Here is a 27,383-nt window from a genome sequence, read left to right as displayed (position 1 = left end):
CAGATCTGCTGAGACCTCATGACTGGGGCTTTGCATGCAAGAGACAGCTCAGAGAACTGTTTGAACTGCAGAGGATCTTGCATGTGTTGGAAAAAGAGACATCACAGACTCTTCTGGTGGGGATCTGGGTCATGCATGCTTCTGCCTTGAGGTAGAGCAGCTATTTCAAGTCGTTCCTGTGCCTGCCTCTGTTTTTCCAAGCACTAAGGTGTGGGTTAACCTGTCTTTACAGTCCTTTATTCTCTTTTTTTCCCCCCACAGCAAAACGGAGGGGGGAAGGATGGGAATGTGGGAGTGAAACCTTCACCCACACTGGTTGTGAGAAGAAGGAAAGCATGTGATGCTGGGGGCTGGAGGCAAGGGGCTCTTCCCTCTGGCTCCAAACATGATGCTTTGGCCATGCCCATGCCTCTCCCCTATCCCTGTCCCTGTCCCCGTCCCCGGCTGCTTTGGGGCCTCAAAGTGAAAACTAATCCCAAGGAATAACTTTCGGCCCTGCTCCCAAGTGGGAGGATCCAGGCTATTTATTCCTCACCCTTAAGCCTCCGCAGTGGCTCAGCGGCACAGTTGTTGCTGCCGGTGCAGGGTGGGCAGCAGCATCCGTCACGGTCCCTGCCTGCTCCCTGCCCTGCCTGCACGCTCCCAGCCGGCCTCGCTGCTAAATAAGGATGAAAGGCTAAAAATAGCGCTGGCTTGGACAAGCCAGGCAAGCCTTCCCAAGGCTGGGAATGATATGGGGAGGCCAGCCAGTGTCAGCGTGCGAGGGGGAGCAGAGCTGCCTATGGGGAAGAGTCCCACAAATGGGTTCTAACCGTGCTGTGGTGGAGGTGGTGGGAGGTCTGAGACCTTCCACACTCACGTTGTCCATGCTCAGTGCCCATTCCAGCTTTCCACAGGGAAAAAAACCCACATCTGTTCACCAGCATATATGGGAAAAGCCACCCTCCTGTGCTGTCTGTGATGGCGGTGTACCCGTGGGGCCATTCCAGCATGATGGGGGTTTGGGGCAGCTCTGGCTTCAAAATGAGCACTGAAGGGGGAGCATGGAAGAGAAGAGCATTAAATCTGAGATTTTGGATAGAAGGTTGGTGAGTGCTGTGGCAAACTGCCCAGCCATGGGCCACTCAATCCCAGGGTGCTCCCACCCCTTGCAGCACACACCATCGGGTCTGGGGGCTCCGATATCTGTGCCGAGAGTTGGGGGGATATGAAGCGGTGGGAGGCGGTACCGACCCTTTGCATCCACCGAGGCTGGCGGTGGATGTCGCTGGGTGCCTGGGAAAGCGCAGCTTCCCGTCCCAGCATCCCGGCGAATCCAGTCCTGCGCTTGGGAACAGAACCAGGGAAGGGAAGGGGGGGAAAAAAAAAAGGGAAAAGAGGAAGGGAAAATCTGAGCGTGCACAGGGGGAGGGCACGGAACGGGAGGTGGAGCAGCAGTCCCACCGCTCCCCTTCCGCGGCTGCCCCCGCCGGCCTCTGCTCTCTCCTCTCTCCTCCATCCCGCCCCGCTTCGCTTCCCCGCCGGCCGGTCCAGCTCTGCGTTGTCGGGATGCGGATGTCGGCGCTATCGCTATCGCTGCTGCTGCTGCTGTGCGCGGTGCAGCTTTGTGCTGCCGCGCTCGGCGGCTCCCACCCGCAGCTGCTGGTGGAGCGGAGCGGGTCCCGCAGGCTGGGCAAGGTGAGAGACCCCCGGCCCCGCTTCTTGGGGGGGGGGATGCGGGGAGCAGCCCCAGCGGTGCGGGGTGCGGGAGAGCTGTTGCGCTCCGTCCTGGTGCGTTTTACAAGGGGACAACAGCGCTTTGGGGAGTCTCGTCCTTCTGCAAGGTCGATTTGGGGTGCGCGGCTGGGCTGGGGGTGATGGGATCCCATGGAGCTGACCGCGTGGGGGACGACGACGACTGTGGCTGCAGGTTTGGGGTGAGCCCCAGAGGGGATTTCAGCGCTGCCGAACTGTTTGGAACCAGAACGGTTTCGGGCCCAGCGGCCTCTTCCTTTGGCTGAGCTTCCCAGCCCCTCGGGTTTCATCCCTCCTCTCCGTGAGGATTTTCCGGCTCACCAGCTCGGGCTGCTGCCTTCTCGTTCCCACGCAGCTCTGGGCCGGGCTCATCAACAGGCGCTGGTTAAGATACAGCTGATTAAAACGCATGACTCTCACACGGTGAGAAGGGGAACCTCTTTTACTTATTTTCCAGGAAAGCTGATGTTGCCCCGGTTAGGAAGGCTGGAGGGTCTCTGTGTCACAGCACTGCGTTAGCTCCTATGGGGTCTCTTTACCTGTAGATCTGTGGGTGGGGGTCTCCCAGCTCTTGCTAAACATCAGGGCGCAGCCTGCCCCTTGTCCTGGCTTGCCCTCATCCCCGTCCTGCCCTGGGCTGGTGAGCAGGATGCAGGATGAGCTCCTGCCTGCAGTGCCCGCTGGGGCTGCCGCCTGGCACCAGGTAATTCAGCCTCCACCGGTTCTGTGGCTGCTGAGCAGGCAGGGAAAGCCCCACGGCATGGAGACACGGGCTGCCCAGGCCAAACCGGCTCGGGATGCCTCCTCCATCCCTGCCAGGAAAGCATCTGCCATTAGGCTGGAGCCTGCTCCAGGAGGGAGCTGGAGCTGGTCTCTTGCAGCAGGTTCAGGGGTGGGTATTGCAGGAGGGTGCTGGCATCCCCCTGTGTTGGAGCTTGGGCTGTGGGAGCAGCGGGCTCTGGTGATGTTGCCAGTGATGGCTGGAGAGGCTGGTGGCACTCGGAGGAAACAAGGGAGATCTCCCAGCATGGCTCCCAGCCCACCCAGAACACACAAGTGGTGTCCCTCCTCTCTGGGTTACATCCCCTGCATGTGGGTTTTCATTATCCCACAGGACAATGCTGCTTCCCTGGCTCATTTAAACTGAAGCAGCTCAGGAGCAGGGACAAACCTGGCTTGTCTGTCCCCTAAGCATGAGTGGAGATGGAAACGTTCAGCCATGTTTAAAACACAGCCTGTGAGCGTGATTCCTGCTCCTGCATAGAACTAGGTGGCTGGAGCTGGTGGATGAGGGCTTGCAACAGCCAGGCTGAGCTAGGAGGTTGTGCGAGCCCCACGGCAACCCCAAGCCACAGCATCCCGCTGGTTGGCCACCCTGCTCTTGTTCCCCCTTGCTCCGTTGCCTTTGCTCTCACACACCTTGCTCCGTGCCATTGGCTTCTCGCCTTGTTCGTGTACAAAGTGTTTGGAGGCTGAGCTGAGGCACGTTTGGAGATTGCAGCCTGGGAACCCCATTTAGGTGTGAAATACATGCAATAGGGCTGGACCGGGAGCTTCTGCGATGCCCTCAGGCTCAGAGAGGCGAGAGTGTGATAAATGAAGAGGGAAATGCTCATTTGGCATTCCAAGGGTGGCTGAAGGTCATTTTCTGGCTGTGTTTGTGAGTAATGTTTCAGGGGGTCAAGGCTCCAGCACTGGGGGCCCCTGCAAACCCAGGTCAGGCCTCACCTTGGCTCTAACTCCTCCCATCCCTCGGTGCTGCAGGTTGGTGGCTTTGCCTGGGAGAACTGCGGTGACAAGAGGGACCCCGTGGTGCTGCAGAGCCTCTCCGTGGCACCCGACCCCATCAGCATCCCGGGGAGCCTGCGGGTCAGCGCGGCCGTCAAGAGCGGCAAGACCATGGCCTCCCCTCTGAAGGTGCGTGATGGAGATGCTGCCGCAGGATGAGCTTCCCGAAACCACCGGCAGCTGGGAAATGCCCAGCAGTGGGTATGGGAATGAGGCATGGAACGGTGCAGGGCTGAGCACATCGGGGTCTGTAAGCCAGAATGGGGCAACGGGCACAAGGAGATCCACAGTGGGAGCAGACAGCCCAGTGAGAAGCTCCCAACTTTATCCCAGTGGGACAAACCACCTGAGCTGTGTCATGCCCTGGGTGTAATGACTCAGGGAGGGAAAGGGCACCCTGGGTGCTCCCAATGGTCACTGTAACACTCGTTTTTGGGTGGCCGGGCTCAGCTGCTCCCCTCCATGGACAAGCCACGGCCCTGCTGTAGGAGCCCTGGGTGCCCTGCACTGCTTTTAGGGCACCTTTTGGAATGAGACGGGACAAGTCGCTGCCCAAGGTGCATGAGGTGTCTTGAGCAATGCCACGGTGCATGTTTGGGGCTGGGGCCACTGGGAGCATGCTGTGGTTTTGGGGTAGGGCGTGAAGGAGGTGGGAAGGAGCGGGGCTGAGAGGTGTTTGCTCAAGAGGTCAAGGTGAGGTTGGAGGAAGAGAAACCTGCAGGCAGAGAGGAACTGAAAACAGGAGGGGAGACAGGAGGGCTCGTGGTGGCCCCATGGACACCCCAAAGAGTTGCATGAGCAGGAGGTGAAGGAGAGGGCTGGGGAGGGGGCAGGCTGGAGGAGCCATAGGTGCTCGTGCTGCCTGTACCAGTGCTCAACACCTTCCCTCCAGGCTGTGCTGGTGGTGGAGAAGGCGCTGGGAGACCTCTGGATCCAATTACCCTGCATTGACCAGCTGGGCAGCTGCACCTACAACGATGTCTGCACCATCCTGGATGAGCTCATCCCACCCGGCACAACGTGCCCAGAGCCCCTGCTCACCTATGGCATCCCTTGCCACTGCCCCTTCAAAGCGGTATGTTGGTGTGATGATGGGAACCACCGTGCCCTTTGGTGTGGGGCTGGGGGGCTCAGCTGATGTCTTCCCTCCATGTCCCCTCTCTCCATAGGGCTCTTACTCGCTGCCAGCCAGTGACTTCATCCTGCCCGACATGGAGCTGCCTTCCTGGATGACCAACGGCAACTACCGCGTGCGGGCGGTTGTCAGCAGCGGTGGGGAGGAGCTGGGCTGTGTCAAGCTGGCCTTCTCCCTGCAGTCCCAGTGAGGGGCAGCGGACCTCCTTCTGCTCCCCACCCTCTTGTCCCCTTTCCATCCCACCCCGTTGCACCCCAACCCATCCCCGGGAGGTGCATCCCTCCTGCTGCCAGGAGGAGGCAGCTCCATACCCCTGCTCTGTGCTCCTCTGGCTGTCCTGTCCCCAACCCCAACCCCAGGGTGTCCCCTGCACCACACAGGGTGGCCTTGGAGCCTAACCCCTTTCAGCATGACCTGGGGGTACTTGTCTTATACCTGGTTTCTCTTTTCCTTAACCCCATTAGGGTAATTTTAGACAGAAACATTCCAGGGAAAAGCAATATATCTTGGAGCAGTCCCTGGGGAGGAGGGAGCGTTCACAAGTGCTGGGGCAGGCTGGAGGGATGCAGGATTAGCTGTTGCTGCTTGCCCCTACCACCTCTGGCCGGGGCTGGTTTAGTCCCTACAAAACAGGGCTGTTCTGCAGAAGTGTCCCCAGAATGGGGACCAAGGGCAAGTCCCCCTCATCTCATTTTGCCACTGGGACTGAGCTGAAGCATCACACTGTCCTGGGACCATCCTTCCAGTGCACCACACATGGAGCAGGATCCTGGACATGGGATGGACTGAGATGACCATGAAGACCAGCAGCCTGGTTCCTATCTGGGGGCCTTGCAGCCCATCTCCTGGCTGTGGCTGGGTGCTGAGGTATGGGCAGGCAGCATCCTTCTTGCCTGCAGCTCCTGCCTGCCCATGCCAGGTCCCATGAGGCAGAGGCACAGGTGACTCACCAGCCACCCTCATCCCTCGCTGTTCCTGCCTGCTTGCATTATGTAGCCTCTCTGTAGTCTTCCTCCAAGCACTTTTATATGCCTTAACTACTGCCAGGCTGCCCTGGCGGGAGGTCCTCTGCCACGCAGATGTTCTCCCATCACCTTTCTGTGCCCTCAACTCGCTTTGCTTCATCCTGCTGCTGGGTCCAATGGGGTTGTTTTGCCTGGAGAGGCACTAACCCTCTCGCCCTGCTCCCCACTGTCACGCAGTGCCTGTGCCAGGGCCGCATCCTCCTTTTGGGCAGGTTCTTAATAAATCTTTTTATCAGGAGGCGGCGCTGGTGCTTTTTGGTGCTGGGGGTGATCTGGGGGTGACCTGGGGGTGACATTTGTTTGCCTTGAAATAGCAGGGATGTGGTTTTGAGCATGTGGGGAAAGCAAAAGCAGTGTTGGGGCCGGGATGGGGGCAGCAGTGGAGGATGCTGTGGCCAGAAGAACTGAGTGTGAGCAGCCCTGAGGCTGGCTCCTGTGTGAGGGACACATGGGATCTGCAGGCGCTGCTTTTGGACACGAGGATTCACTCCCTGTCCCCCTGGGTGTCTCTGGGGTGTTGCTTGCCTCAGTGACCCTCTCCCCAGCCTGCCTTGCTCTGTGGGGTTTAGAATCAGAATGATAGAGCAGCTCCTGGATTGGACCTCGAAAGATCCAATCCAGCCTTTTTGGGGGGGAAAGGGAGCCTAGGTGAGGTTATTTAGCACCCTGTGCAGCTGCATATGGAAAACCTGCAGTGAGCGGCACCCTGCCATGCCATAGGATCCTAGGTTCACAGGATACTCTGGGTTGGAAGCTGGGGGATGCTCCTCGGTGCCCACTCGCGGAGGGATTCAGCGCTCCCCCATCCGTAGCTGCGCACCCGCAGTCCCCGCAGCGCCCACCAGGAGGCGCTGCCGTGCGCCCAACGAGCCGGCCCCGGCGGCGCTGCCGCTCCCCTCGCCCCGCCCCTCGCCTTCACCGCTCTCCGTGCGCAGGAGCGGGCGCTGCGGTCAGCTGATCCGGCTGTCACGTGACGAGGGAGCGGCCCGGCGGGGGCCCCGCGGTGCGGGGCGGAGCGGAGGCGAGGTACGGGACCGGGACCGGGACCATGGGGCCGGTATCGGAGGCTGCCGGCCCGCGGGTGGGCGCTGCCAGCATGCGGGTGCTCAGGGATGCGCGGAGGGGGGCCGGCAGCCCGCGGCGTGCGCAGGGATGCATGGGGGGGAACCGGCGTCCCGCACGTGTGCGGGGGTCCCGGGGGTGCGGGCATCCCGAAGGGGTTCTCCCGGGTGCAGCAGCGAGCTGGGGAGGTTGGGTGCTCTGATAGCGCTCAAGGGGTCGCTGGCAGGCCTGCAGGGTGTGTAGGGGGGTGCTGGCACCTTGCATGGGTGTGCAGGGGTCGCTGGGGTGCTGGCAGCAAGTGTGGGTGCTCAGGTGTGTAGAAGTGCGCTGCAGCCTGCATGGGAGCCGGTGGTCCATGTATGTGACTGTGTGTGTGTGTGCTCAGAGCCTGTGCGGATGTAGGGGCTGCCGGCAGCTTGCAGGGGTGCCTCAGGGTGCCCAGAGCTGACATGAGTGTGTGGGTCCTGCATGGGTGCTGTGTGGCACTGTGGACAGGGTGAGGTGCAGGGAGCCCTGTGCTCTGCAGGGTGCAGACATGCTGCTTTATGAGGGTGCAAGGCTGTGGGACCAGGAGGTTTGTGCCAAGCAGGCTCCTTTGTATCACACTGGATGGGTTACAAGCAGTGTGATGGGGAGTTCTGTCCTGCAGCTCATTTGTGGAGGGTTTTGTGTCGCAGCCCTTGCTCAGCTGGGCAGAGCTGTCGGGGTCAGCAGCGAGTTCCATCTTGCTTTTGACTTGTGGTGTGGGGTTGTCAGTCTAAAGGACAAGTTGCTGTCACTTCCCTGCCCCAGCCTTCCTGGGTGCTTCACTCAGCACAATGAAACAGCTCATGTGCATAGGGAGTAAAAATGCACATGGAAGTGGCCAAGGAGTTTGGTTTAAAGTGGAAACCGAATGTGGCCGCTCCTGTCTTTGCTCTTTGTAATGGTGAGAAAACGTTGTGGGGTTTTGCTTCAGTTTGAAGCGTTTGTTGGGTGGATGAGACAAGTTTTGCAGCTTGACTGCGGGGGAGCCAAGTGCTCGCACCCTGCTGCTATGCAACCTTTAATCCAGACACAAGGCAAGTCATGATGAGTGCGCTTCCCTGGCTCTTCAAAGCAAAAAGCTTGTGGGAAAAGAAAAACAAACCACGAGGAGCCATCAGGCAGATTGATGCGACTGGGTTTTATCTGAGAGCATCGCTGTTGAGTACTTCACATAATGCACAGACCGTCTCCAGGGAGGTGTATCCGTGCCTGACCCAACCCTGGCACCCCTCTGCCTGCTGCCCTTCCCCACTGCCATTCCCTAATGCTTCGCAAAGCCTCCCAAGTCTCTCCCCTGCTCCTCTGGCTCGTCACCCATGACAAAGAGCATCTAACGCTTTCCTTGTATAAACTAACACCGCCGCTCTTCCCATCCCTGTCTCACCCTGCCCGCGGGTTCAGGACATGATTGCAGGAGGGAGGAGGCAGGCGGGAGTGCTGCCGGTGCTGCCCTCAGCCGCGGGCAGGCTCAGCGCTGTGGGGAGCCCGGTGCTGCGCAGGATGGAGCAGCCCTGCCTGGTGCTGCAGGAAATAAAGCAGCGTCCTGTGGGTGCTGGCGTGACCTGGCGGGTGCTGGAGGAGCCTCTGGCAGGAAACGAGCCCGTTTGCGGTAGTATTTCCCTGCTGCTTCTGCTTGGCTCCAGCCTGGCTCCCCCCATCAGCACAGGGGGACTGGGACTGCTGGGGCATGACACCCCAGAGGAGCCCTGGGGCAGGGACTGAGCACCAGGCCGTGGGGCAGGAGCCTGGTAGATGATTTCCCTGCCTCTGGTGCTGAGTGCTGCTTGGGGCTGGAGGAAGCAGAGGCTCTTTATGGGAGGCTGTGCAGAAGCAGCAGGAGCTCTTCAGGGCAGGTGTGGGAATTAAACCAGCTGAAGGCAGGAGGCTTCCTTGAAATGTCCTTGGTGGGTGCTTCTGGCTTGCAGGACTCTGCTGGGGTGTTCCCTGGAGCAAGAGCTTAACCCATGACAGTTATGCAGGTGCCTCATCCCGGGAAGCCCATGATGCACCTCTGTGGTTGGGAAACCTTGGGAGTGGGTGGTTTGCACCCGGGCTGCGCTCCTGCCTGATGGAGCACACAGTATCACAGTATCACAGTATGTTAGAGATTGGAAGGGACCTCAAAAGATCATCTAGTCCAATCCCCCTGCCGGAGCAGGAACACCTAGATAAGGTTACACAGGAACGTGTCCAGGCGGGTTTTGAATGTCTCCAAAGAAGGAGACTCCACAGCCTCCCTGGGCAGCCTGTTCCAGTGTTCTGTCACCCTCACTGAGAAGAAGTTTCTTCTCAGGTTTAAGTGGAACCTCTTGTGTTCCAGTTTGTACCCATTGCCCCTTGTCCTATCATTGTTTGCCACTGAGAAGAGCCTGGCTCCATCCTCGTGACACTCCCCCTTTATATATTTATATACACTAATAAGGTCACCCCTCAATCTCCTCTTCTCCAAACTATAGAGACCCAGCTCCCTCAGTCTTTCCTCATAAGGGAGATGCTCCACTCCCTTCATCATCTTAGTTGCCCTGCGCTGGACTCTCTCCAGCAGGTCCCTGTCCTTAAACTGAGGGGCCCAGAACTGGACAACAATCAGTGCTTTTAATTCTTTTAAATAAAAAGTCTCTAATTAAAAAAAAAAAGTTGGGAAACGTTCCCTTCCTGTCCATTCTCTTGACAGCTCCAGTGCCAAGTCCCAGGGCTGCCAGCATGTCCCCCCTGCCTGTGGCTGTGTTGTCACACTCACCACCCTTAGAGCAGGGGGACACGGGGACACTTACCTGACATAAAGTAGGTTGCATCCAGGCCCTTCCTGCAGGATCCTGAGCCTGTCTTTGCTGGGTGTGCCCAAACCAGGGGCACAGGCCTGCAGGAAGAGCCGGTGGGAATGCACCGTGCACCCTTGACCTTAGGACATGCCAGCTCCCTGATTGCCTGGGCGGGAGCACCTTGCTCTATAAAAGCCCTGGAGGAGACCTTGCTCCGGCAGCACGAGCTGCTCTCTGCACCATGGCTGACCCCAAGGAGCCTGCCAAGGGGGGCATTGAGCTGGGCACCCCTAATGCTGCCCCCTCCACAGGGACCATGTCCACCCGGCGCCTCCGCAGCGAGGACTACAACGACTACAGCTCCACGGATGTGACACCGGAGGGGAGCCCCCCCAGCGGCATCAATGGGTTTGCTCACCCTGAGTCCTACCAGCGCTTCGGGGAGACCAATGGGACCACGTGAGTGATGCTTCCCTCCTGGCCAGCACATGGAGAGGGTGGAGGAGGTGATGGTGGCTCCTTGTTGGCTTTGCTGGAGGGTGATGGCTTTATGGGGAATCCTCCTGGGGATAGCGAGGGTAGAGTTGTGGTCCTGACTCCATGCACCAAGGGAGCAGCTGCCCCAGTGTCACTGCTCTCCAGTAAAGCTGGGCTTGGCAGCAGCGGGCAGAGTTCAGTGCTTTTCCCAATCCATGTTGGTTCAGTGGGGAGCTGTGTTGAGCAAACATCATATCCAGCTTCAGAGGACAGGTGGGTGTATTGCAGCCATGCCCTGGGGGCTTTCTTCCCATTATGCACCCAGGTGGGCAGAGGATGCTGCCTCTGACCCCTTCAACTCAGAGACTCTTGTGCTAAGCTCATGGGTTCTGCCTTGGAGCTGGTTTTGCAAATACCCACCCAAAATCTGTTTGTCTGAGTCTTTGTCTCCAGTCCTTCCTCAGTCCCACTGGGCTCAGGGGGCAGGATCTGGATCTCTGTGTGTGTTTCCTGCAGCAGCTCAGAGCTGCTGGACCCTGAGCAGGATGAACTGGGGGCTGAGGCTGTGCAAGGTCTGGGTGTGGGCATCTGCCAGTGGTCATCTCTGCATCTTCTCTCGCTCAGGTGGTACCAGACCCTGATCCATCTCCTGAAGGGGAATGTTGGCACGGGGCTGCTGGGGCTGCCTCTGGCAGTGAAGAACGCTGGCATCCTGGTAAGGCAGCGCTCAGCTCTGCTGTGTGGGTGCTCGTGGGGCAGTGATCTCAGGGCGCTGGGCAGCTTGCGTGGCTGGTGTTAGGGCTGGGATGCTGCTTGGTGCTCGGTTTCTTGTGAGCTTTTGCAGCCTGGGCTCTGTGGTTTGCCTTGTTTGCTGCAGAGACTGCTCGGGTGGCATCTCCTCACCCTGCTCATGGCAGGTTCAGTGCAGCCTCAGCCTTGGTTTGTCTCAGTCAGTGTGCTGAGCGTGCTCCTGAGGGTTCTACAAGCACAGCGTGCACGTGAGGAGCCCCATCGCTCAGTGGTTAAGGCTGGTGATGGGGGATGGCACCGTGCTGCCCTCTGTGGGGTTTCATGTGTGCTGGCCCAGCCTCAGAGCCCTGTTGAGATCAGTGGATCTGATGTGGCTTTGCTGCTTGAGGGCTGAGGTTGCTCTTGGAGGTCAAACAGCAGCCCCAGCCACTGTCACATCTCCCTCTGGCTTCCATCCCAGTGCTCAGTTCCACCATGTCTGTGTTATGCCCCAACTGCCCCCCATGTGAGAGGCAGGGGGCACCCCACTGTTCTGCTCCGGGTTTCCTTGCCCAGCAGTGCAGCGTTCCCATTGCTCAGATTGAAAAATCAAGGAATTGAAAGGGAAAACTTCCTTCCTCTGCCTGTACCATGATCTCTGTCACCTGTGTAATGGGATGTGCAAGACAGTTTGAAAACCAAGCCTGGAAGCGCTTTGCTACACCCAGACTGCCCCAACTTGCTGCTTTTGCATCATTCCTGCCTAGCTCTGGCTCTCTGCCGGGTCCTGGGGGGCTGGTTCCTGGGAGCAGCACCTGAGCAATGGTTCAGCCTCCAGCGATGTTTTGGCTTACTGAGCCTGCGGAGTTAAGTCAAACGCGTTGTGCAGCTCTGCCTTTGGCCATCAGAGTGCAGCCTTGCCCCTCTTTTCCCTGCAGCTGGGTCCTCTGAGCCTGCTGGTGATGGGAGTCGTGGCTGTGCACTGCATGGGCATCCTGGTGAAGTGCGCCCATCACTTCTGCTACAGGTAAGGAGCAACCCCCCTCCTTGGCACCACTGCTCCCACCGTTCTTTTCTTCCCAAGGAGTCCTGTGGAGCCTCCCAGCAGCAAGTTCCCTGTGTTGAAACCTCAGCTGGGAATTGCTGCTGGGCTTTTCACAGGAGCTGTTTACCCATTCATGTCCTGGGAACCAGCAGACAGGGCTGATGAGAGATCTCTCTTTCTTTGGGCAGGTTCCAGAAGCAGTTTGTGGACTATGGAGGTGCCATGATGTATGGGCTGGAATCGACTCCCAGCGCGTGGCTGCGGACACATGCCATCTGGGGAAGGTACCTGTTCCCCTGCTCAAGGCATGGGGCTTGTCTTTAAGTGCAGCTGGGACAGAAGAGCCGCTGGTCTCTGAGCTGTGTCAGCAGATGAGCACCAGGGCCTCATAACGTTTTATGTCACACCTTCCCTTGATGCTTGATGTCTCTCAAGGGGTAACATTGGGGTCTTTGCCGGAGTCCTGTCCCCAACCAATTGTGGCTTATACTAAAGGAGGGGGAGAAGTAAGTCTCTGCTGCATAACAAAGGAATAAATAACATGTATTGCATTGCTGGCACTGAGGGTAACCAATAGCTGCTGCTGGGGGTGCCACCAGCCCTGTGGTTTCCCACATCACATCATACAGGTCGTAGCACATCAGATGCTGGACACATTCAGCTCTTCCTGTGTTTGAAGGGAATTGTCTCCAGCTATGACAATTCAGCAGCAGACTGGAGATGCTAAACCTAAGGAGGAGACTTTTCTCCTGAGGCTGATCTTGACTCTTTGGAGGGGATGAGAGGGGGAGACCAGAGAGCCTGAGGTCCATGAGGTTAGATGGTGATCAGTCCAAATCATCGAAGAGAGGGGAGCTGATGCCCTTACCTGCACACCCGAACCTCTGGAGAGAGCAGCTTTGCTGCAGTGTTCACGTCAGCCCCAAGCAGCCCGAGTGTGCTCTCATTTCTGCATGGCCTGGTTAACAAATGGTCTCTTTTTCTTCTCTAGGCGCTTGGTGGGACTTTTCCTGATCATCACTCAGCTGGGCTTCTGCTGCGTGTACTTTGTCTTTCTGGCTGACAACCTGAAGCAGGTTAGGTTTACTCCTTCCTTTGGGAACAAGGGGAAGGCGAGAGGGTGTGTGGAGGTGTTTGGGTTATTCTTAGCTCCTGTGTCACAGCTCTGCTCTCCACTAAAGGTCTGGTTTCCATAACTGATGCTGCTCAGGAAGGTATTGCCCGGGTGTTCTGAAGGAGCAGAGGTTTTCCTGTTCAAACAGGGCAGGTTTTTCTGGGGAGCCCTGTGGCTTTGTTCTGTGTGCAGAGGCACTGGAAACATCCGTGTCCCGAGGGGAAGCAGGGGCTGTTCCTAATGAGGGAAGACAAGAGAGAGGTGACACAGGGGACACCACCTGTGATGTCCTGCCCACCTCAGTTAATTGCTGTATTGATACTCTGTGTAGGTGGGTGACGTATGGATACCAGGACCTGTTGTCAACCCCTCTTCTCCCTTTCCTGCATCCGTTTGCATTCCAGTTTCTTTCCTCATCCCATGGCTCTGGAACTTAATTACAACTTTAGGGGAAGAGTTTCCTTCTGCCAGGAGGAAATAAACAGGAACTCTGAACCGCTTGGCTCCTGGGCTGAAAGAAACTGGGAATGAGGAATCCCTGTTCCCAGCCTCCAGCATCTCAGTGCCTCACAAGTGCTGCTCAGCGTTGTTACCCTTTGTGCTCCTGCTCTGCTGCAGCAGGGGTCTGGTTGCTCCCATGGCTGGGAAACCCCTTGGCTTTGGGTTTGGAATGCATGGGGAGTGTTGCTTGTTTCTTTCTGTGGTGCGGGCTGGTGTGTGAGATGGGAGTGATGGTGCGGGGGGCACCTCAGGTGAGATCATTGCTGCTGTGCTGGGCAGAGCTTTGGGTTGGAAAATGGCTTTGGAGCAAGCCGTGGAGAGGCAGGGCAAGGCTGGGGCTCTGTGCTGCCCTCTCCCATGGAGAATGCTGATATGTGCAGGAGCTCTTTAGCCTTTCCTCTGGGGCAGGACATGGTCCAGAGCAGGTTAAATTAGTTGGCAGGTAGTCCTTGTACCCAAACCAGCTTGGTTGTGATTGTATTGATGATCCACAGTGTGCCCATGGTCCTGGGAGGGATGGCTCAGCCACCTGGTTCCTGGGGCAGAACTCTTTCTAGAGGTGAGCACATAGCATGGAGTGCCTATGAGAATGCCAGACCCAAGGAAAGGATGATTTCCTATGAAGAAAGCAAAGTTGGGGGCCAGCAGTAGCTTCCAGATATCTTCGAGTGGGAACAGGGAACTGAGTGACTGAAGGGGTTTGTGCAATGTGGTGAAGCAAGAGGAAAAGGACCTTTGAGGAAATGGCACTTAGTGTCTCCTTCCTCTCTTCTCAACTGGCCTTGTGGGCAGCACAAACCAACCTCTGCCCTCGGTGCACTCGGCTGCCAGGTTCACGTGCTCAGGCAGGTTTTGCTGTCTCAGCTCAGATGCCGTGGCTAATCCCACCTCTGATCCTAGTGAGGTAAGAGGCGTTTGCTTTGGATCTACTTCAGCCTGCGTTGCTCTGGTTTTAATCAACTCGCTGTGCTTGAAAGTGAGCCTGTGGGGTAGCATTCTGACCCACTGGGATGGGCTGCCAGAATCCTTTCACACCTGCACAGTGGGTTTCATCCAGCTTGCCTCTGCTTCCCCAGGTCATATCTGCAGCAAATGGGACCACCAATGACTGCAGCTTGAACAGGACAGTGGTCATGACCCCCACCATGGACTCAAGGCTGTACATGCTGTCCCTCCTGCCTTTTGTGGTGCTGCTCACGTTCATCCAGAATCTCAAAGTCCTGTCCATCTTCTCCATGCTGGCCAACGTGGCCATGCTTGGCAGCCTCATTGTGATCTACCAGTACATTGTCAGGGTAAGTGTGTCTCTGTCCCTCTGTCGTTTCTGTGCTGTCCTGTGTTTTGGGAGGTGAAGGGAACTCAACAAGAGGTGTTTGCACACTGTGGGATGATGCTCGTTCCCATGGCCAAAGTGGTTACCCTCTGCTCCGCAGGGTTTTCCCTGTGGCATGGGGCTGTGTTGGGGAGCGATGGGAGCGAGCCAGGTCCTCCCCGTGCTCCCTGTATCTGAACTCTGCATGGGCTCTTTTCCAGGACATTCCTGATCCCAGTGGCCTGCCTCTAGCAGCAGCCTGGAAGACTTACCCTCTGTTTTTTGGCACTGCGATCTTTGCCTTCGAAGGCATCGGGGTGGTAAGTCTTGGCGTGTGGCAACGGGGCTGCCTGCACAGGAGGCTCAGCCCATGCTTGGGCTTGCCACAGCCCCTGTGTTGCAGCTGTACTTGCAGATGAACTCCTCTGACAGTAGCCCAAAATCTGGATGATGCTGTCAGCTTTAGCCTCCAGGCTATCTCCTGGGTCAAACCCTGTTGCTGGAGGAGCACATACTCCAAACCTCAGGAGGTTGGTTGCTGCTTTGAAGGTGGCTGTATCTGGCAGTAGATAGGGCTCTGCTGGGAATCACACTGACAGCTGCCTTGGGCTCTGCTGGCTGCCCTGCAGACAAGGGATCATCCTGAGCCTTGTTACCAGGCTGGATCCTAAAGCTCCCTAAGTGGGAGGCCAAAAAGCGTGACACAGAGAAGTGGGATCGGTTCCTTCCCACCCTGCTGTGGAGGCTTCGAGACCACCCTTCAGCAGCCGTGTGGCCCCAGCCTGCTGTGGGGCTGGGTTTGCATAATACATACAAGATGCTGTAAATAGACTGCTGTGTCTGTGTTAAAAAGCTGGCTGGCTGGGTGGGTGGGGAGCTGAATGGCTCCTGGAGCTGTCGTGGGCTGTTTCCGGGAGCTCCCTTCAAAGGGGGAGAAACGTTTTCATCTCTCAATATAAGCTTGACTGTAAACGCAGGGCTGGAGAGGGCCCACTCCATTACAGGGGGAGTGTTTACTGAATGCTGTGCCCGGGACAGAGGGCCCTTGCTGGCGGTGAGGCACGAATGCTCTCTTCCTTGTGTGATTTGGGAGAGGAGAAGCAAATGAAAGCTTCTCTGATCCTGCCTCCTCACCAGCTCTGCTGCTGTGTCTGTCCTTGAAGTCCTGCCACCCAAGGACAGCTATAAAAATGTTTGCTGAAGTCTTATATTGGAAAGCAAGTGTCAGTAGTAGAGAGGTGAGGGACTTGCTCCTGTCCTTCCTTTTTTATTGTCCTGTTTGGTTGAAATGTGTCCAAACTTGATAGAACAGGAGAAAGCGTCTTGGTCTCTCCAGGTCTATGGGTAAAGTAAGACAATGTAACATGATGGGCCTGTCCCTGTGGGCATGGCTGGGCTGTTTTGGAGTGCAGAGTGGAATGCAGCCAAGGTATGGGGTGGACGGTGTCGCCCCAAGATGCCAGGTACTAATGGGCACAGCTCCTGCCAAAGGGAGGGAGCAGGTCCCTTACTTAAGGCAAGGGCATGAGTGATCCCACTGGAGATTTGCCATGCCAAGTGTGAAGGTCTCAAATGGGAACACAGAAATCAGATCCCCAGTACATGGGCTTTTTCAGCTGGGTTCCATGTGTGACCATCCCATCCCCTTGGCCATGGGGCTGCCCCTTCTCCTTTCTGGGGCTGAGGGCTATAGAGGAACTGGGGCATCATGCTGCTCTGTTGTCATCCTCCTCCTCCTCCTCCTTCTCCTCTCCCAGGTGCTGCCTCTGGAAAACAAGATGAAGAACCCCCGTCAGTTCCCAGTCATCCTCTATGTGGGGATGACCATTGTCACCATCCTGTACATCAGCCTGAGCGTCCTGGGGTACCTGCGCTTTGGGGCAGACATTCAGGCCAGCATAACACTCAACCTGCCCAACTGCTGGTGAGTCCCCATGGGGGGTGCAGGGTCAAGGGTAAGGAGAAAGGGGGGTGAGGGAACAGCAGGGGACATCGTTCCTTAGGAGAAATGATCCGAGTGAGCTTTGGAAAGGATCAACCGTGCTGTATTCAAGCTGTCCAAAGGAGCTTGACAAGGGTTGTCTGATGTATAGGGTGAAGAGAGGCTCATTGCTGCGGCATCTGAGCTTGGTCTTGGCCCTGCAGCTCAGGCTGCTTCCCTGGGGTCCCTGGTGGTCCCTTTCTGGGTAGATGCAGCTCCTGCCTTTTTATTGGAGCTTTGGGGCATCTTTTCTGGGGCTAAGCAGTGCTCTGGCTGGGAGATGTTGAACACAGCCCCTGTGCAGCCGTAGTAAAAGGTGGTTGATCTGTGCATTGATCTGTGATCTCTTCCCCAAATGGAGAACTTGGAGAACTACCCCAAAGCTGGGAGCTCCCAGAGGGGGTGAGATGTGACGTCTCCACGTGTGGGCTGGGATCTGTGTTTGCAGCCCTGGGGCTCAAACTCCCACTCCTGGGCTCCACATTGTGACTGGATGCGGCTCATCTGGAGCCAACACTTTGCCTATGAGCTCTGGTGCCATGAGGTTACCCCTTCCTTACTGTGCGTGCCAAGCTCTGCAGCTCCCCAGACCTGTCTTGAGATGCTGGAAATACACATGGCCTGACCCTGTACCTGCTGTAACCTGGAGGGGTTCTCTCCTCTCTTGCTGGTGGCTCTTGCAGCAACTGGCTGGGCTTTGTGCTGGGCTGTCCCTGGGGCTGAGTGGTTGTTCAGTGTCACAGCTCCATATTCATCCCAGAGGAGAGGTTTTCTTGCCTTTGGGACAAGAAGTGTGGAGCATACAAGTACTGAGAATAAATGCCTTTTCCAGCTTGTTCCACCTGGGATTATGTGAGGCAATCCTGAAAAACCCATCTCTGTTGCTGCTTACAACACACTGCTTTGGGGTGCATGTGGGGCAGGATGTGGTGCTGACAGGCAAGGAGGAACTGGAGAAAAGCTCTGCAGAGGTTCCACTTGCATGGCAGCACCTCCTGCACGTGGTGTGGAGCTGGGGCTGCGGGTTGGCTTTGATGCCAGGAGGTTTCTTGGAAAGCCATCCTGCAGCAGCAGGGTTTGCCTGGGAGCATCCGAGTTCAACAGTTCCTCTTTGATGTCTCTGCTGCCTTGAAATCCTGCAAGAAACCAGAGTGAGACTTGGATCTGGGGGTGCCTGTCCCCCTCCCCAGCCCATCTCCTCTGCTGTTAGCATCTGCCCATCACCTTGCACCGTGCCTCGCTGCCTCTTCCCCATTGCTGAAGTAGATTTGGGCAGGACTGTCATTGTGAGTCACTGCTGGGCTTCCATGTGCTGACCATGTAGAGCAGTGCAGCTGGAGCTCTGGAGAAAGCAAGCATTTAAAGAAATAGAGCCTGGTTTTGCTTTAGTTATTGCTAGGAGGGTTTATTTCCCTTTGAGTGCACAGACTCTCATTCGTGCTGGGTCTGTGTAGTGACTGAACTGCTGCGTGTTGGTGTGGCTGAAGGTCCTGCTCTTGCTGGAGCTCTGCCAGGTCCCTCCTGTCAGTGGGGAGGGATGGGGCTGGTAGGAAACCTTGCCTGTGTTGTAGGGAGATCTGGGTCCCACCATTCCAGCACAGTAGGGGTGAATCCAGTCCTTTCAGCAAGCTGAAGGGAAGTGTGAAGGGGATGAAGTGCTGCTGCTTCTCCTGAAGGTGGAAAGCAGGTCAGACCCAGGCCTTGGGCTCTGCAGGGCACCACGTCATGGCACAGACTAACGACATCTGCTGCCCTGTAATGCTGCATGGGGGGGGACGACTTCTGTGAGAAATCTCAGCTTTCTTTGCTCTAAAAGATGATGTTCCCTTAGAAAGAGGGTAATGGGGTTTCTGTGACTTGCCAGGCTGTGGGAAGCTCCTAGTTCAAATGCGTGTTTCTAGGAGCATCCATGCTTTCTGTCAAAGGACTTTTCTGGAAACCAAACCAAACCCCACCTGCAGGTGATGGGTGAAGACTTTGCTCTTGAAGCCCATCCTGCTTTGCCTGTGGGTTTCTTTCCCAGCAGCAACGGTGTTGGGCTGCAGAAGCTGGCTGTAAGGGCTGTTGGTGAGAAGTCCTGAGGTTTGCCTGCAGTGATGGAAACCAAATGAGGACCATGGCACAGATGCTGCATCCTTCCTTGGCTGTAGCCATTGCCCGGAGGTCTCTAGAGCAGATTTGATGAGCGTGTCAGGAATCATTGTGTTACAGGGTGCAGAAGGGCTTTTCCAGCCTCATTTCTCCATAACCGCAGCTTCCCCAAATAAGGAGCATGTCGGTTCCCAGTACCCAGCAATAACCACAGCTTCCACAACACTGCACTGCTGTGCAGAAATCCCTCCTCACATCCTCACAAGCGTTGCTTCACCGCATCTGCTGAAGAGTGAAGAAATGCTCTAGTGAGGAGGAAGATGTTTGGTTGCATATAACCAGTTGAAGGTAGGTGATGACAGAGCTTGTGGTCCAAGGAGTGTATGCCATTTCTTGCAGCTTGTTGGAATGGCTTGGTGTGGCCATCTGGGTTAGGCAAGTAGTTGCTGGGGTTAGCAGAGCAGTGCCTCTCCAGGGCCTTGCATGGAGCTCAAGCTTGAGTTTGAGCTCTTTCTCCTCTTGGTATGTAGAATGCCCTTTGAGCTTGTCATGGTTCCTGATGGGTAGGTTCAGTAGCCAACCTTCCTCTGTAACTTTTTTAATAACAACTGTTAATCGTGGATTGCCCTGGAACACTTTATGGTTTTACAGCATCAGTTTGCTGAAAATACAGCTTGAAGATATGCAGGTGTGGGGTAGAGGTGGCTCAAGTCACATGTGGCTATCTGGGCGCACTCTGGACTCTCAAGGTAGCTTTGTCTTTACTTTGCTTATGGAACCACAGGGCAAATTTAGCTTAGGGAGGGCACTGTCCACCAGAGATATTGATTCCACCCTCCTGCTCAAAGCAGGGCCAAGTTAAATATTGAATATCAGGCCCTTGATCTGGTACTTAACTACCCTTTTGGGATGCGGCTCCATCCTGTTGCCACTGGTTCTTCTGCTGGGCAACTTCTAAAAGAGCCTGTCTCTGTCTTCTCCATGCCTTCCTTATAGGTAGCTGAAGACAGCAATAACATCCTCTGTGACATTCTCTTCATGCTGAATGAGCCCAGGTCTTGCAGCATCTCCTTGTGTATCATGTGCTCCAGCCACAGCTATCTTAGTAGCCTCCATTCAACTTGCTTTGTTAGGAATCTCAAGACTGGACATGGTACTCAAGATTTGGCTTCACAAGCTCCTAATGAGAGTAATCCTTAACCTGCTGGCTATGCTTTTGTTACCATAGCCTGGTATGTGATTGGCCTTAATCACTGCAAGGTCCTGCTGCTGGCTCATGGTCAGTTTGCTGCCCACCAGGTCCTATTCTGGCCAGATGGGAAGCTGGGCCCCTGCCTTTCCTATGTGTGGGACTTTGTGTTTGCTTTTGAACTTTGCCTCTGTTTAGGTCCTGCTCCAGGGTCAGTCCTTCCCTCCAATTCAGTCTTGTTGGGAGCTTGCTGACAGTGTGCTCTGGGTTGCTGAGAGCTCATCCAGGTGCACTGATGAAGATATATCTATGATTGCCCCTTAGCAAATCCCCAGTGGCTGTTCACCCTGTACAATATGTGCCTGGAAATGGATGTCAGAAGGACTTAGCCCATACTTTTCTGGAGATAAGGTGAGGCTGATTAGCCTGTAGCTTCCCTCATTCTCCTTGAAGGCAGATATGATTCTTCTTCCCAGGTAACAGGACCTCTCTCTGATTACCCTGCTCTTTTGTAGATGATAAAATGACTTCAGGCTGATGTTGGGCACAATCTTTAATACATCTGATGTGGTCCCATTCACTTAGGTGATCCCTACCTCCATCCCCTGTGGCTGTGGGAAATGTTTGACTGCACCAGACTCTGCCACTAATGTTCAGAGTTGTCTTGCATGTGAATACTTCTCTGTTTTGAGGCTGCTGTTGTACCAGCTGGATGCTGAGAACCAACATACAGAGGGGCACTGGCTTGGGCCCAAAGAAGTTAAAGGGAGCCAGATACATTCTCAGCTTGGATCCACTTCCTATTTACCCAAGTGGTATGGGCAGGACCCGTGTTTCCTGCTTGGTCAGCATGTCTTGCACTGGGGAATGGGTAGGACCATATATGAGGTAACTGGATCACACTCCTCTTTTGGAGAGGCTTTTTCACCTGCTGGGGAGCTGAGGAAGGAGACTGGGCCGGGAGGTGGCTTTTTGGCCACCTGCGACTGGCTTTGTCCTGCAGCTACGCTTATCCACTGCTGCATTGCTGTAGGATGTGGGACACGGTGAGATCAGAGTCAGGGTGAGCCTGAGGTGCTGTTTGCAGCTTGTCTGCACTCTGCCTTCCTTCTGCTCAGCCCAGACTGCTCTTTTAGCTGTCTTCCCCCAGACACATATCATGCACCATGCCCGAAATACCCGCTCTTTCTGTTTTATGGAGGAGATCCAGTTGCAGGTGGTGGTGATGTTTGTATCCCATTTGCTCTGTAAGCCCAGACTTATCCCAGTGGTTCTGTCCTCTTCCCCCTCCTCAGAAGCCAAGCAGTAATCAAAATCGGTGAAATATTCATGGCTGCAGCTAAGCCTCTTTGAAGATACTCTTCATCTCCTGTTATAACAGAATTCCGGTTCTAACCAGCATCCCGCTGGTTACAAATAGGAGAAAAGGAAGCTTTTTTCTTCTTTCAGCTCAGAGGCTGGATGGAGCTCAAGGTGAGGAATCTCTGGGAATAGCTGCAACTTCATTCTGGGTCACTGGCTAAAATCAGGATTGCAGGCTCTTGCCAGTACCAGCGCTAGTGGGTATTTAGGTGTTGTCTGCAGGGAGCAATCATGAAGAAGGCCACCGTGTGCCACTGCAGACCTTGCAGAGTGCAGCCTGCCCGAGTGGAGAGGATGGGGCACGGCTACACAGGGAGCAAGGTACCAGGAGGTCTTATTTTGTGCAGCCAAGGGCAGTGTGGCAACGTGAGCATCTAGAAATGTAGGTTTCTACTTGTTGAGGATCAAGTTTGGCTCCTGGTCCCTTGGCCATCTTTGCCTGTGCCTTGGAATGAGTCAGGAGCAGGACAGTGGTTTCCCGTGGTTGGTTGGTTGGTTATTTGTTCTGTTTTTCAAAGAACTCTCAATACCTGTGTCCATGAGTTTTCCCAAGGGGAAGCAGCGCTTGAGAGGCTGCAGGCCCAGCTCCTGGCCTGATGCTTCCTTACACCAAGACTAAAAGCCTGTGATTAGGTATAGGGGCATGTGTTGCTGTGGCTTGGAGGTTGTGCTGTCTCCTTGAAATCTCTTGCCCAAAAAGGGGTCTATGGAGTTGAATTCATCACCCTTGATTTTCTAGGAGGCTGTTCAGGAGGGGAAAACCATTCTCACACAGAAGTCCTTGTTGGCTGAGCATTCGCCTTCTGGTTTCTGCTGTTGATGCCGCAGAGGCTGGAGCACAGCGTGTCTCACTGGGTCTCCTCCATCTCATTTGCAGGCTGTACCAAGCTGTCAAGCTGCTCTTCTCCTTTGGGATTTTCATCACCTATGCTGTGCAGTTCTATGTGCCTGCTGAGATCATCATTCCCCCCCTCGTCGCCCGGGTGTCGGAGCGCTGGGGCTGGCTGGTCAACCTGCTCCTCAGGGTGGCCCTGGTTGGCGTGACCTGTGAGTACAAAGCAGCTCGTCTGAGTTCCCCTGGGAGGATGTGGGACCTCCTTCCTGCTGTGGGTTGGTGGTGCCAAGAGCTTTCACCCCTTGCCTTGCTGCCTCTGGCCCTGCTGCTAGAGCCCTCACTGCAGGGAGTCTCCTGGACCTTGCGAATGGAAGCCAGTGGGCCAAAGTGGCCTCCAAGTAGTTGCAGCAGTGGTCCTCTGCCCGCTCTATATGGGACTGATCTTCTCAGTGGAGGAGGAAGCTTTCCACATCATTTGGTGCCTGCAGTGAGGCTCTGGTGGAGCAAGCCGCTGGGCTTGAGCCTGGTGGACATTTGGAAAAGGTAGGGAGCAAATCAGGTGCAGAAGGATTTGATTTTAGCTGCCTTTGTTTCCTGAAGGCTAAATCCTTGCTGTTGTCAGCACAGCTGAGAGGCTTGACTGAGCTCCCTGGTGTCATCTGCTGAAAAAGAGCTTTTCTCAATGGCTTGATGCTGCTGATGCACCAGAGTTGAGTGTCAGGGACTTTCCCTGCATCTTAGCTGGCTTTGGTTTGGGTTTGAGAGGAGTGTGATGCTAACTACAGAGCACTGGAGCTGGCTGAGAGCAGCGTGCTGCTGGTTTCTGGGTGTTCACTAATGATGGGCCAGAAGTTCTGTGTTGACAGAGGTGGGTAAAGCCCCATCTCCTCTGTGCTGAGTTCCTGAAGCACCTTCTGTCCCAGTGCCTGCAGCTGGAGGGACAGTGCAGGGATGAAATCCTGCTCTGACCACCCTAGTGCTGTGGCTGGGCTTGGAGCCTCTCTTGGAGGGTGTTGGATTTTGTGTGGCCAGGGAAGTGAAGGCTTGGAGCAGAGGGATGGCTTCAGGCACTGGCAGTGGCTGTACCCTCCTGTCTTGGTGTTGGTGGAGGGATGCTGGTTCCTTAGTACCTCCTCCCCTTACCCTTCCCTGTAAGAGATGTCTGTGCCTGTTGCTGAGGATAAAAGCAATTAGGGGGGTTGCATGAATATTCATCAGCTGAATGCGTGGCCGCAGAACAAGCCTGCATCGTGGCTTTGGCTTCCAAAGAGAGGATGCAATTTGGTGTCTTTTAAGCTTAGACTTCAAAACCAGCACTCTTAAAACCCCTTTGAATTAATACCTGTGGAAAGCACGACCGTTGCCCCGGAGGCTGTGGGCTGCAGCTGGTGCTTCAGCCATGCCTCATTTAGAGGGGGGTTAATAGTTTTGTTTGCTTCCAGTCCAAAGAGCAGTGTGGGGTGGGCTGAGGATGCTGCTGGTGTCGGCTGCTCTGCTCTCCCTGCAGGATGCTGGAGCAGGGATGCTGCTTGCAGCAGAGACCTGGCAGAGCCCTCCTTTGGCCCTGTGCAGGGCTGAACACTGGGGTAGACTTCCTCTAGGTCAGCTTAGTGGGGGCCTTTGCTGCTGTCCCCCAAGGCGGAGGGGAGGTTTGTCTCTAGGCTTATCCAGATGACAGCAGGGCTGGAGTGTGGTGTTGTGTCTATGCCTGCTGTCAGCCTCCCAGGCTTTCCATCTCCTGCGGTGCTATGGGTGATCTTTGGCTCAGGGAGGCTCCAACATCCTGTAGCTGATTGCCAGGGTGAAACCAAACCCCTCTAGTAAGGAGCCCTGAGATGTCCTTTCTCCACCGAGGGAGTAGCTGCCATGTTTCTAGGTGTCTCCTATTTCTAAGCAGAAATAAACCAATATTTGATTAAATACTGAAGTCTGCTTTGCTTGCAGAGGATGCTCTGCAAAGCCCTGGTTGTCTTCTCCTCAGGCTCTGTTTGACTCAAAAGCAGCAGTGATGCTCTCGAGTGCTGAGGTTGCCTGGGATGAGGAGCTTGCTCAGTGTGTGGTGCTAAAGGGCATTGTGGTGGCGGCTGTGGGCTGGTTGGAAGGAGAAGGCACCATCCCTCTGTCCTCCCCTGGCCCCAGAGGGAGCAGAGTTTGCCCCATAAGTGCTGAGCTCTCAGAAGTCTCCCGGGGGATTTTCCTTGGCTGCAGATTTTACCTAACAAATGTTCTCCCCGGGGCTGTGCCGTGGGCGCTCTGCTGCTGGAGCAGCTCTAAACACATGCAAACCACACCGATGTATTCGGGGTGGGGGGAGAGGGATTTTTCTTCCCTTCTTCTGCTTTTATGGGGTTTTTGAGGCTTTACAGCTCCCCAGGTGTGGGGGGCAGGAGTCCTGGCTTTAACAGGGGGCTGGGGATGCTGGGGCTGCTCTTCTGCCAGCAGTATGTTTGCTGGGGCACCCATCCTGCTCAGCCCTGGAGCTCACTGGTGCCCAGGGTGACAGGAAGGGTTTGGCCTGCATGCTGTGCTTCATTAACTCAGTGCAATGGCTCAATTGCTTGTTGAGGAGGAGAAAATATGTGTGACCCCATCTTCAAAGCTCTTGTGTCAGGGAGAGGGGCAGAGGGAGGATTCAAGCACATCCCTGCAGTGGGGTTTTGCTTACTTTCGATCAGAGAAGGAGGGTCTGGGCCCTCTGGGAGTCATCAATGCTAACGGGATGTCTGCTCCTTCTCCAGGCGTCCTGGCCATCCTCATCCCACGCCTGGACATCGTCATCTCACTGGTGGGCTCCGTCAGCAGCAGCGCCCTGGCTCTCATCTTCCCCCCGCTGCTGGAGATCGCCACCTACTACTCCGAAGGCATGCACCCCATTGTCATCGCCAAGGACATCATCATCAGCCTCTTTGGCTTCGTGGGCTTTGTGGTGGGGACATACGAGGCGCTGGTGGAGCTGGCAGCGCCTGTGGCCGCCGTGGTGAACACCACCAGTGCCATGGTGCAGTGAGGGTCCCCTGCCCGCCCGGGTACCACTCTGGGAGATGCTGGTCTCCTGGGAACGGTCTCCCCTCTCCTCACGCTGGGGTTGGTCTGCGAGAGGGGGGACAGGGCTGCACCCCCCCAGCAGGAGGGTCCTGTGCTGGGCTCTGGCAGTGGAGGTGGGATCTGGGCTGGGGCAGGTGATAGAGCAAAGCAGCCCCCTCCTCCCCTGTAAATAGTCGCTTTTGGAGGGGAGCAATCCCGGGGATGTGGATTTTGATCATATATTTTATTCTGGAATCCCACCCTTTCTGATTATCCCCCACCCCTTCAGGCAGGGTGGGAACGGGGACTGCTCGGTTTTGTGCCAGTTTGGTTACTGTTGTTTTGTTTCTTTCCCTGAGCACTTTATTTTCACAGCAACAGAGAAACCTCAGCTCAGGTTGGAGAGCGTGGAGCTGCCTCCTCACCCTGTGGGGAGTGTGGGCAGAGCCTGAGGCATGGAGCATCCCGGGCACCCCAGCTCTCCTGTGCTGGGATCCCCACTCATGGGCATTGGCTCCTGCTCTGTTTCCAGCTGCCTCAGGGGCTGGAGCTGAGCACTGGGCACATCCGTGGCATGGGAGGGTTTGCTGAATCCATCCCATGCTTTCAGTAGAAACACTTCTTTTTCCTCACGTAACGCACAAGTCCAAGGCTTTTGGAAGCATTAGAGAGCCAAGGCATGTGGGGAGCAAATGGGCTTTGCCACAAGGAAGGTCCAAGCTGGTTGCCTTCAGCTGGAAGTCCTTTCCCTGTGTGGGATGGGGTGTCCTCAGGGGTCACCACTTACTGCCTGCACACCACTAAAACACATCGCCTTGTTCACAGTGCACACGTCACCTGTGGCTGCAGGCTGATACTGAATGTCAAATCACACTCAAAACCCTTATTAGTTTTACTGCCTTTACATCCTCTGCCTCTGCCCCAGCTCCTGTCTTCTAGTAGGACGCAGCTCTCCAGTGCTTCTCCCTGTGCTCCTGTTGCTTCTTGCATTGTGGCTGGTGCATGCCTGGGGGGCGGTCCCCATTATGCTGCTGCTTTCCTTCCTCAGTGAGCCCAGCTTCCTCCCTAGGGAGTTTCATTGCCTTTCTGCTGGATTTCTTTGTTTCTAAGACAAGAGAGCAAATGCATCCTCCATGCATGTCTTCTAGCAGTGCAAAGAGGTTTTGGCTGAGCCACCCCTCTGTAACCCTGTGCTTGGCCAAACTCCTCCCTTCCAACACAGCATCTTCCCACACTGGCAGCGTGGTGGCTTCCTTTGGAAAGCCTTTATCCCTTCATCCTGCCACAGCCGTGTCTTTCTGGGGGTGTGAATATAGCACTGCCAGGCTGCATTCCCATCTTTGGTGGAGGATGAGTGAGGCTTGGGGTTATTTTTGGTGTCTAACCCACTTCTGGGAGGAGAAGGCTGTGCTGAGCAGCATCCCTGCAGCCTGCCTCCACGGTGTGTGGTGTTTCAGTGTCTTGCACTGTCCCCTTTGCTGGTCCTGCTTTGGGTGCCCTGTGTCAGGGTAGGTCTGTGCCATGCTGCTGCTCCTTTTCCAGCCCCTCACCTGCTCAACTGCATCTCTCAGGGCTCACTTTGTCCCCTCAAAGTCTGTGTTGGTGAAGGTTTCAGCATGCTCTGGCATCGCTTGGTCATGAGCAGAGCAAAGCTTTAAGTCAAACCCTCCCTCTGGAGCAAACACTCAGGTCTGGGAGGGGGCTCCAGGCACGCCACGGACAGAAGTGCAATATTTACATCCATCACTGCATCCTGACCCTGGTGTGGCCATTGGGGTTAGGTTTGGGTGCAGAAATGTCACCCTTGGCAAAGCAGGGGACATTTGATGCTTGCCCCCTCCTGTTGGACACATCCTGGGGCACGGCTGTGGCCCAAGGGCCTGTTCTCAGCCTGGCACAGGGCATCAGTGGATTTGCTGGCATCCTGGCATCCAAACTCACTTTGCACTCAGTGGTGAAGGCCTCATTGGCAAGGACACTGGGATATCACTGCAGCATTAAATGGGTTTTGCAATTCTTCACTTTATGAGGGTGTTCAGGGGCTGTTTGGAGATGGGGCCAGACGTGCTGGTGGGGCACATGGTGTGAAGGGCTCTGCTGAGCCAGGAGGACCTGGCACAGGACCCAGTGGACACCAACACTTGACACTTGCATATCGTAGGCTGCTCTGTAACCACAGAACTTGTAGAT

General features: G+C 55.8%; 2 protein-coding genes across 3 annotated transcripts; both read left to right on the top strand.

Moving 5' to 3' along the window:
• Positions 1–1,389: 1,389 nt before the first annotated feature.
• GM2A (ganglioside GM2 activator) lies at positions 1,390–5,920 on the top strand. Its single transcript, XM_061360066.1, has 4 exons — positions 1,390–1,677; positions 3,499–3,651; positions 4,415–4,597; positions 4,692–5,920. The coding sequence occupies exons 1-4, from the start codon at positions 1,549–1,551 to the stop codon at positions 4,845–4,847; spliced, it is 621 nt and encodes a 206-aa protein (XP_061216050.1). The 5' UTR covers positions 1,390–1,548; the 3' UTR covers positions 4,848–5,920.
• A 3,675-nt stretch (positions 5,921–9,595) lies between these two features.
• LOC133215811 (proton-coupled amino acid transporter 1-like) lies at positions 9,596–25,342 on the top strand. Of its 2 annotated transcripts, XM_061360064.1 has the most exons (10): positions 9,606–9,992; positions 10,635–10,725; positions 11,678–11,766; positions 11,973–12,068; positions 12,776–12,860; positions 14,476–14,694; positions 14,933–15,031; positions 16,469–16,635; positions 22,212–22,381; positions 24,908–25,342. In XM_061360064.1, exons 1-10 carry the CDS (start codon positions 9,775–9,777, stop codon positions 25,174–25,176), a joined length of 1,503 nt encoding a protein of 500 aa, XP_061216048.1. In that variant the 5' UTR covers positions 9,606–9,774; the 3' UTR covers positions 25,177–25,342. The 2 variants fall into 2 exon arrangements, with proteins under 2 accessions (XP_061216049.1, XP_061216048.1); XM_061360065.1 differs by lacking the exons at positions 22,212–22,381; positions 24,908–25,342 and adding an exon at positions 19,780–20,088 and having other exon boundaries at positions 9,596–9,992.
• The last annotated feature ends 2,041 nt before the right edge of the window (positions 25,343–27,383 follow it).

The sequence above is a fragment of the Neopsephotus bourkii genome, unplaced genomic scaffold, assembly GCF_033783945.1.
Source record: "Neopsephotus bourkii isolate Nb327-2 ecotype Australia unplaced genomic scaffold, CSIRO-AGI_Nbou_v1 NB_1016, whole genome shotgun sequence".
Taxonomy (NCBI): domain Eukaryota; kingdom Metazoa; phylum Chordata; class Aves; order Psittaciformes; family Psittacidae; genus Neopsephotus; species Neopsephotus bourkii.
This window is presented reverse-complemented; position numbering and strand designations above follow the sequence as displayed.

Coding starts and splice junctions, on each gene's coding strand:
- GM2A (XM_061360066.1), top strand. CDS start 1,549: ATGCGGATGTCGGCGCTATCGCTATCGCTGCTGCTGCTGCTGTGCGCG. Junction 1,678..3,498: donor GGTCCCGCAGGCTGGGCAAG/GTGAGAGACCCC, acceptor TCGGTGCTGCAG/GTTGGTGGCTTTGCCTGGGA. Junction 4,598..4,691: donor GCCACTGCCCCTTCAAAGCG/GTATGTTGGTGT, acceptor CTCTCTCCATAG/GGCTCTTACTCGCTGCCAGC.
- LOC133215811 (XM_061360064.1), top strand. CDS start 9,775: ATGGCTGACCCCAAGGAGCCTGCCAAGGGGGGCATTGAGCTGGGCACC. Junction 14,695..14,932: donor TCTACCAGTACATTGTCAGG/GTAAGTGTGTCT, acceptor GCTCTTTTCCAG/GACATTCCTGATCCCAGTGG. Junction 15,032..16,468: donor CCTTCGAAGGCATCGGGGTG/GTAAGTCTTGGC, acceptor CTCCTCTCCCAG/GTGCTGCCTCTGGAAAACAA.